Source organism: Ceratina calcarata, unplaced genomic scaffold (assembly GCF_001652005.2).
Source record: "Ceratina calcarata isolate Rehan_Ccalc_2016 unplaced genomic scaffold, ASM165200v1 scaffold712, whole genome shotgun sequence".
Lineage (NCBI taxonomy): Eukaryota > Metazoa > Arthropoda > Insecta > Hymenoptera > Apidae > Ceratina > Ceratina calcarata.
The window spans coordinates 12,650-22,330 of NW_017178393.1; the positions used below are offsets into that span (position 1 = coordinate 12,650).

General features: G+C 40.4%; 2 protein-coding genes across 2 annotated transcripts in view; both read right to left on the reverse strand.

The window, feature by feature from the left end:
• LOC108630253 (zinc finger protein 251) overlaps window positions 1-1,715 on the reverse strand; it is a 5,754-nt gene extending 4,039 nt beyond the window's left edge. The window contains exons 1-3 of the mRNA XM_018033435.2: window positions 1,491-1,715; window positions 1,121-1,262; window positions 691-846 (exon numbers count right to left, since the gene is read on the reverse strand). Of these exons, the coding sequence (XP_017888924.1) occupies window positions 691-846; window positions 1,121-1,262; window positions 1,491-1,715 (523 nt within the window). The remainder of the gene's footprint in view (window positions 1-690; window positions 847-1,120; window positions 1,263-1,490) is intronic.
• A 1,555-nt stretch (window positions 1,716-3,270) lies between these two features.
• LOC108630250 (uncharacterized) lies at window positions 3,271-9,551 on the reverse strand. The gene is made up of 21 exons (XM_018033429.1): window positions 9,434-9,551; window positions 9,271-9,386; window positions 9,079-9,210; window positions 8,742-8,976; window positions 8,422-8,619; window positions 8,218-8,314; window positions 7,996-8,150; window positions 7,636-7,760; window positions 7,388-7,565; window positions 6,840-7,313; window positions 6,365-6,595; window positions 6,065-6,295; window positions 5,800-5,959; window positions 5,601-5,741; window positions 5,394-5,539; window positions 4,973-5,164; window positions 4,707-4,913; window positions 4,246-4,617; window positions 4,004-4,054; window positions 3,554-3,713; window positions 3,271-3,490 (listed from the first exon to the last, which is right to left on the reverse strand). The coding sequence occupies exons 1-21, from the start codon at window positions 9,549-9,551 to the stop codon at window positions 3,271-3,273; spliced, it is 3,939 nt and encodes a 1,312-aa protein (XP_017888918.1).
• Window positions 9,552-9,681: the final 130 nt, after the last annotated feature.

Genomic DNA, 9,681 nt, shown 5'->3' on the forward strand with positions numbered 1-9,681 from the left:
TTCTAAAGTATATAAACTTTTGGGATTGACTGTATAGCCAATACATCCTTAATTTATTTGTTAGATACTAAATTATTATTGATGTTTGTTTGGTTCGTTTGAAGGCCAGGAATATTGCAGTAAAATATGCTCGGTCGCAACTTTGTAACCACCGCCCCGTTTGATCTGGCGGTGCTCTTCTCTAGTCGGCAAGCCCTCCTGTTCGGAATTGAAGGCTCGCTGGCATTGTACTGTCTTTTATATCCCCCGGTTAAGCGCGGGGGTCTACGCATTTGAATCATGGGCGAGCGAACGAGCCACCTTGTGATCGAGCCGACAAAAAATAGCCGGCGCATATTTGCATTTCAGATTTGTTAGTCGACTTTCGTTCCTTCTTTTTCGATTGGCCCGCGATTGCGCCGATTAACGCGATTGCGCCCGTTCGAGATTTCAATCGGATCCAACAAGGGACCCGCCGCCTCGCTTTCGCTTAAACGTTTTCTCGAAAGTCCCGAAGATTTTTCGGATCGTAAACAAGCTTTACATTTTCCATTGCGTACAAGTAATTTTGGAATAAAATATCAGTTCGCTACGACGACTACAAAGATTTTTCTCGTATTAAAGAGATTTTGAATTAGGCGCTCTGTTTCGTTTTAGAATTTCATTTTTCACTCGCTCCGATCTGTTCGAATATTTATGATATCGACTTACCGTCTAGAATGGAGTCGATGGTGCATCTGTACAGGGCAGACCTCGAACACATGTCGTGCGGTATGAAGACGAAATCTTGTTCCGCTGTAGGCAGGAACCAAGCAACTAATTCCGTGTCCGGTTGAACATCTTTTATTACCTCAAAGATTGGATCCCCTGCAGAACATAATCGAGGAGAAAACGAATGATACTAATTCGTAAATCAACCGATATCGTGTGAGAAACATTTCGTAAAATAATAAAATATTCTCGAATACTGATAGATAAGATTTTAATGCATACGTTAATAATTGAGACATCGAAAATGTATTATCGGAATAATGATTATTTATGAGATTGCCACAGCTGGCATAGATTCATAGCGATGATTCGCCGGATCATATTGATACCAGTTTATTATTATTTGTTCTTAGCGCGTTCATTAACTCACCTTTCACTTTGGTACCAATTAAGTTTACTTGTTCGTCGTAAGATTGAACTATACGGAGGAATCTTATCCAATTGCACTGACGCTTGTTGAGGCTGTAATTTGAAAATGAAACTTCATCATAGCAGCCGTACTCGCGTCTGATCTGAAACAAATCGCGGCAATGAAAAATTATAAGAATTCTGATCACAATATTTATCTTCGTACGATTGAAGTATCTCAATTTTAATATAAAACTCAGTACAGATATTTGCATCCAAGACCTTTACTCCTTTCATACAGTAAAAACGTAGAGTAATTTATAAAAATGGAGTTTAGCATCGTTAATGGAATAAGATTAATAAGAAATCGACATCGAATGATTATTACTTACATCATTGTCATCTAAGAGGGAGTAGAGATCGATCTTGTCGAATCGGATGGATCCCTGAAAGGGGTAGATCAACGTGCCCGCCGGAATAAGCACGTTGGACCATACAGATATCCTGACGTCGGTCACTAAGCCGCCTGAATCATTCTTGAAAAATCCCTTGTAGTTAGTGCGATCGTTAGCGAGTGCCAGGGAAAATTCTTTGGGTATCAGAACGCAGGTTTCCATAACAGAGGTCCCGCAGAGGGTTGCTTTGGGAAACTCACAGCTACCGTTGCCTCCACTTTAAACACTTTTCTGAATCCACTCGACAAGATCCCGAGTCTTATAAACGTTCACCCGGAATTTAAATGTTCTTCTCTATCTCCGCGGTAAAAAGAAAGTAGCATTCGTGTGCAAGTGTTTTGAGTTAAATGTGACAATGATTGAAACGCTTTCTCGTGAATGAAAATCCACTTAATTATTGGAGTACAGGTGAAGATACACTGTAGAGCGCACTGTCCGCGGTCGAATGTCGTTCTCGTATCCTCCGTCAGCTTACAGGCTACGACGAGGATACGATCTATACCCTCCGGTGAGGGTACCGGCGGACAAATTTGAAAATTGGAGCAAATCGAAAACAAGTGCAGCGGCGGTCTGCGAGGCGATCGCAATGCGAAAATTTCAGTTGCGAGCGTGAGGGTCGTTCGTCCTCCAAGGTGCAAGGGCCTCGGCTGACTGGATAGGATTAACCGACTGATCTTGACCTTGCGACGGGTTACCAGCATTTGCTACCGAATGGGTAGCCCTTCCCCTCCTTTACCTCTTTTCCCACTCGCGGTACATGGCCCGCTGCAGACTTTCTCAGTGGCGTAGTTCGTTGATCTCAAGTAGAACTTCCTTCGCTTTGATCCTTCGCAATCTCATGATTACACTCTTCTCATGTTCTCTTTGTCAATCGTGTCTTCTTAGTTCACTGATAACGCTTGAAACGTGTCGTGTTTAATTGAGACGTAAGAGAAATGAGAGGAGCTGGTCGAACAATCTAATAGCGAACGGTGTACGCCAATGGATCTCTTTGCCCCACTATGTTCATCCTGTGGCGAGTGCACTTGGTGTATAGAACGAGTATCGGCTGGTTCACCAGTACAAGGAAGCCGGCTCGTCGTTCTCGTCGTCGTCATCGTCGTCTTCTTCACCCTTCTACCGTCGCTGCAGCACCGTAAAGAGAGAACCCACGTGGGCGATTGGGCACCTGTCGCACCCTGCGCACCCTTTCCTTCTCGCGCGCGCGATCCGCGTACCCGCGTCCGTCCTCTTCTAGTCAGGCTACCATGCTTTCCGCTTCCACGCCCTACCATATCCTTTTATCCGCCGCTCTCTCTGCTCCTCGCCATTTCTTCCACCTAACAGCCTTCTCCGGACCGCTCTTATTTCTTTCTTTCGTCGCGTTTCCTCGGACCTGCACCGGCGATCTTCTGCCAACCAGCCGAGGCTGCCTCCACACGCCGCTTCCGTCTCGCTCCGATCCAGGGCACCGCTGGTATCACCGTCCTTCCTCAGCCTCTCCACTTTTGCCTCGCCGCTCTAATCTCTTTCTCTCGCGCGCTCCTCTCTTTTGGCTCTGCCCATCACTTCAGAACCTCTCTTTTATTCATTCGTTACGATCGACGACGCTAGGAAATAAAGTTACGAAATTTACGCGTTCGCTTTTCTCCGTCTCATCATTCGTATACAAATATTTTCGAATGAAGCAAGAGTATCTCCGGATTGAACACGTTTTATTGAATCATTAATTTAATAATTAATATTTCGTTTTAAAGGCAGATTTATCTTGATATTTGGTGGTCACTTGATCCTCGGTTTCAGTGGTTCCTTCATCTTCGATTTCAGTAGTCGTTTGATCTTCAGTGATCCCTTGATCTTCGGTGGTCGCATCATCCGTTAATGGTTCGTACTGCGAGCCTCTTGGACTTCGAACTACATCTTTTAAACCGAGTATGTCTCTCGTGGTTTCTCGAAGCCTGTTTGAAAAATGTATTTCAATCGACAATCGGGTGTCTGTATCAATGTCAATCTGATTGTACCTGATGTATTGATAAGATCCTATAATTATACCGCCGACTAGAATTAAGAATAAACAGATCGCGAAAACGCCGACGTAATCTTCATTTGGCAGCCAACCGAAGAAGAAACGTGTTGCTTGATCCTCCATCAAATGCGTACGCCAATTCGGAGCTCCCAAAACTTGACATGAAAAAAGAAAACGAAAAATACTCGTTGAATGTTAATATGTATTTTATTTTCAATTTTTAAATCGATTTTCATTCGACGAACAGAATTTTATACGCCACTACAAATGTAGTTCGCTAGTTTATCAGGAGAAGATAAAATTCTCAGACTGTTTCCCGGCGCGTCTTAAAAGTCGACTGTAAAAAATATTAACGACTTCTGAACATCATACGAAAGTTAGTTAAAGAAAATTTTCAGATAATTACACCCCTAGAAGCTGCTTAATACGTTACATACACAGTTACCGGTTTTTCCGGTTCTCATAAGATCCTCTAACAAGACTCGTTCAGTATATTCTGTACGTATCAAAAAAATTTATCATAATTTTATCCAAAATACTTTTGCGCTCATAGTATTCGACTAAATTAAGAACGAATAAATAAAATTTAATCTTCACCTGCTATACCGAGGTTCTTTTTTATGTCAAATGAAACAATTATCAGTTTAAAAGAATGTACATATTTCATATGAACTGCTAAAAATTTACCTCTAACGGAAATCATGTTCGTTGTCCATTGGAAGCCTAAATCAGTTTGTTTAACGACGCACTGCCACATTCCATTATGAGTTCTGTTAATTTTTTGGATATGCTCGGTGTCAGCAGCAATGGGAAGCGCGACTCCGTAATCCTTCCACATTTTATTATGCAAGAGCCAAGAGATATGAAGCTCCGAATAAACGTGACCCAAAATCGTGCAGTGACACTGTAAAGTCGCACTCAGGGTTTCTCGCACTTGTACATTTGTTCGAGCTGGTATCACTGCCAGACTGATTACTTTGATGATCGAGTAGGTTCCGTCGATTCGATGGAGCGTCATTGCAAACACTCCGGAATCGTTTAAAATCGCTCTTGTTATCTCTGAATAAATGCAATTAATAATTACTCTGATATACAGAATATTTAATAGTATTTAGTAGCCTGAATAGTATTACGAAATTGAGATTTACCAATATTATAATCTTTCAATTCCAATCTACCAGGTTCCTTCAGCACAAAGACTCCGTTTAGCGACCATTGTAATTCAGAACGAGGAGATTCCGTCGTGATTAATTTAACAATATCAGCATCAGATTCAAGCGTGACAGAATGATGTTCCTTCACAGTGAGGGCTGTATGATTAGTTCGAATTCTTCGGTTTATCAAGTTTATCGTATCTGTGCGCAAATCGATGTTCCAGTAAGATGTTATTTCATCAATTATGATCCTGTGTTACCTTCGGTTATATCGCCACAGAGAATTTCGTTGCAACGTCCAGTCATAGTACTCGGTCCTACGCAAGGTTCTCCTTTGACATTAGGTTTCGGGGAATCGCAACGTCGTTTCCGAATTCCGGTACCACCGTTGCAGCTCGCGCTGCATGCCCAGGGTCCCCATTCGGACCAACCGCCATCGAGCGGTGGTCCGTCTATATCTTTCATTCGTCAGCAGATTAATATTCATCGAATTTGTCGTTCGATCCAATTGCATCATTAATGCACAATTTTTTTAATCATTATTGCTGAAGTGGTTATATAGGAATCAGTATGAAGTACTGTTATTTTTTATTCATTGATTTTACTGTACACGATGCAAATGGCTCAACACTGTATCATAGCAGACAGTAAATAATTACTTGAGAATAAGAGGCGATGTACCTGTTGGCATACAATTAGCGGTCCATGTAACCCAATTACCAGACTCGACACCGACCGAGAAAAAGTAGAATACTAAAGGGTTCGAGTGTTGATAATGAAAGACGTTCGTCCCGTTCGAAAAAATTTCTATAACATTCCCAGACCATCTGTACATTTGTAAATCGTCTTTAGAAATCATTTGTATATTTTTTTAACGCTGCTAATTACTTTATAGTGATGTTGGTCCACGAGTTCGTTGTGAACAATGGCACGCGTGTCTTTTGCTTATGGTATACTGTAACGCTGGGATACATAGTTTTCGCGAACCATATCAAACGTTGGGGATTGTTAAATTTTAACAAAGAAAACCTGTCCGAAAAATGAACAATTATTGTTGGAATCTAAAGAAGTAATTAATAGTAATTACCCAGGGACTGCGGGCATCAAGTATAGAGGTACGGAAAATACGCCTTGGCCACGAAGTTGAAATGTAATTTGTTCGGGGAGCAATACTTCTTTTTCCATCCACGTTGACAGTGATAAAATTCTGGTGTACCGATCGGTTTTCGTATTTTCTATATGACAATCTATTCGTTTAAGAAACTAATCATTTCCTGAACGAACATTACGAACATCTAATTTTGCAGTGTTAATTATAAAAAAATGAAATCTCGTTTTACGAACGAACGTACTGGAATCGTGATCGAACGCGAAGGCAACAGCTCTTCCTGAGTCTGAACCGTAATAATAATACATGGGTAGGAAAGCGTTGGGTGGGTCAGGATGCGTCCACTCGAACAAGGGCATAGGATCATCTTCATAAAAAAGTGAGAGCTGCCCACGCGGTATTCGAATTATGAAGCTGCTCCATTTTCCCACGTATAATAAATGCGACAGGGCTTTCCTTCTAACCAACTGAATAGCTGCTGTTCAAGTAATATTTGTTAAAACCGTGTAGAAAAACGAGCGCGTAAGGGCAGGACGATTCTTACAATCAGTTTCCGATTCGTAGTAGAGCATCACTTTCTCGTTATTCGCAGAACCAATTTTAAGAACATAACGTGATTTTAATCCATCAGCGGCTAGAAAGCCGAACGTAACTGAATCAGGATTATCCGGTTCCCAAGCTTTCAGAGAAAAGCGTAAACCCTCTGAACGATACTCGGGTAGCACGTATATACGTCTACCTGATCCATCCTCTCTAACGAGGAATGTAAACTCCTCTGTGAGGTACGATAACTACGATAAATTCGCGATTGTTACTCGCCATTTATATAAACTCACTTTCTACATACCGGATCGTCTTCGATTTTATGTTTTCCAAGTATCGCAACAATTATTATATGAAATATTTAACAATAAAATACAATGTCTTTTAATAAAAAAAATATGCCTGAAATTAAACGAGCCAGTATGCAGTAGCAAATAAGATAGCAGACGGAAGTTTAATAGTAATATGAACTGTACCCGGCTTTTCGCAGTCTTTGACATTGCAAAGATCCCGAGGTAACAACGGGTCTGTGGTGTAGCACCAAGAGCCAGCTATGTTGCGTGATGGATTTCTACAATAATTGCTCGCGTTCGTGGCACTTCCTTCAGGATACATGCTGCTGTTAAAGGTCTCTCGACCAGAGATCTGCTTGGAACCTCCTATTCCCTTCGGTTTCCACGGGACGGAACGAGCTTTCATATGTTCGACGGGCGTAGGAAATGCGAAATAATGCGGTCCATAGAAGTATCTTTGCAACTGATTCTCGTGAATCGTTTCGAATGTTGGTGACATAAATGCCGATCTCGCAGGCTTGGGTGCTGTAGGTTTGGGTGGCGTAAGTTTCGACGCCATTTCTTCAGATGAGAGAGGCCATTTGTCGCAGACACGTCCGGATCGCGTTTTCGAAAGCTTACCTACGTAATCATTCGCAGTACCAGCCATTTTACATTCTAGAAAAATGTGGGCCTTGAATAGAATTTTTACCAAAGTCTTCATTTTGTCACTTTTCTGTATAATTAATTACCCGATGATCTACACGGGCGAATCGTACAATAGCGTTTCGTAACGGTCTCAGTTTGCCAAGGGGTATATCCGTAGCAATAGGGACCGTCGGGATCGTGAGTGGGATTTCTACATTTATTAAGCGCTTTTAAAGCAGATCCATCGACAAATTTTTCATCGTTCTTCTCTTCTCCCGGAACCTTATCAGTATAGATCAATTTAATTTGATTACACTATAAATTTTAATCAGTTGCCACGTTTTTTAATTACTTCTTTAGATATCCACGGAACGCAAGGGACTTCGTTGTGACTTGTCCACTGCGAGCCTACGAATTGATAATCTTTCACGTCAGACACGCAGTTTGGTGGCCAAGGGTCTTCTACAACGTCTGATTCTATTAAAAATATAATAATTAAACTATCAATCTACAATAATTATTAATTTATAATTTTACTATTAATATATAATTAATAATTAAACTATCAATCTACAATAATAATTAAACTATCGAATTTATAAACTCATGTAAAACTTGGATCTACACAAAACAGGAAGACTTCAAATTGTATTTCATTTTTTAAATGTTTAATTTTATATAAAAATAGCCAGTCATTAATAAGATGAATTACCGTCTGGAGAACAAAACAGAGTCCAAAAGGCTGTAGTATTCTCACTGCCGATGCTGAACCATCTCAAACTAGCGAGAAAGTTTTCATTCATATACACTAATTCGACGGCGCCTCTGGCCTTTTGCGAAAATATGCGAAAATGACTACCGAAAATGCTGAAACCCGTAATCGCAATTTTACATATTTATGATATACTATAATTAAGCTAATGAGCTCGCGAACCTGATGCTGAATTCTCTCCACGACCAAAAGTCGAGCAAGTCTTTCGCTGAAATTTCTTTTAAATAATGTTTGGAGGATTCTTCGCTTTCTTGATACGTGAGCGTTGTCATTTCTTTGCCTATTATCACCTGGGTTATACGTAGATATTAAATCTGGCAGTTTAATATTGATATTGCATTTGGAGTTTTAACATTGTTTTATTCGATAAAAAAATAATATTAAATGTATTGAAGGGTATAATCACCGTGACAGCAGGATACTCGAGTACTGGCGTTTGGTACAGACGAATATAAATTTTATTGCTGGCGCGAATGAAAAACCGAACGTCGATCGTGTCATTGTGTTTTTGCAAAGCCCAGACTTTCGAGAAATCAATTCCGAAAGTTGTATGCATCTCGCAGTCTTCGTGTAAAATATTCAGTTTAGAATTTTTCATCGTAAAACGATAAATCGTTCGTAACATCTAACTTTTTTTTTATAAGTGTGCTATGCATTATTTAAGATTTGTTAATAATGAAACGTACGAGTCTGACAGAACGAATTGCTCCACAGAACGTCCGTTCCTCGAAGCCCGTAATATAGAAAAGCTTCGGGATATAAACTCGTGATCCCATGCTTCTTCTTATATTCCTGTATGAGCAAGGGCTTCATCGTTCCTTCGATGCCAGCAGAAATGAAACCGCCACCCCACGATATCCATATACCCGTCCACTTCGTACCGATTAAAATTTCAGGGCTATTTTCGTAATTTTCATCTTCCTAAATCAAATTCATCGTCCATCGAAGGATAATTTCAGAATTTATCCGATATTAATTCGTACAGTTAATTATATTAGTAAGGATTCTAATATCGTTACTAACGTCGTGCGCCGGAAACGTTTGACGACTACCGGAATTAGAAAACGCTAATTCAACTCCTGCGGCCCAGTCTTCAGCTATAATTTCGGCAGAAGCGGGAATTGGTAAAACGGTGAGCAATATATAAGCCTCTCCCTGGGTACAATTCCCTATTTAAAGAATCGTGTCTATTTTAACGTTATTTCTAATCTATACCTTTTTCTCATCGTCAGGATTCCACAATTTAGTCCAAAATGAAATGTTACCACTATCTCCGTATATTTTCGTAAGTACTGTATAATCAGATGTATTTCTTGTAAACGTTAGATGTGCTATGCATTATTTAAGATTTGTTAATAATGAAACGTACGAGTCTGACAGAACGAATTGCTCCACAGAACGTCCGTTCCTCGAAGCCCGTAATATAGAAAAGCTTCGGGATATAAACTCGTGATCCCATGCTTCTTCTTATATTCCTGTATGAGCAAGGGCTTCATCGTTCCTTCGATGCCAGCAGAAATGAAACCGCCACCCCACGATATCCATATACCCGTCCACTTCGTACCGATTAAAATTTCAGGGCTATTTTCGTAATTTTCATCTTCCTAAATCAAATTCATCGTCCAT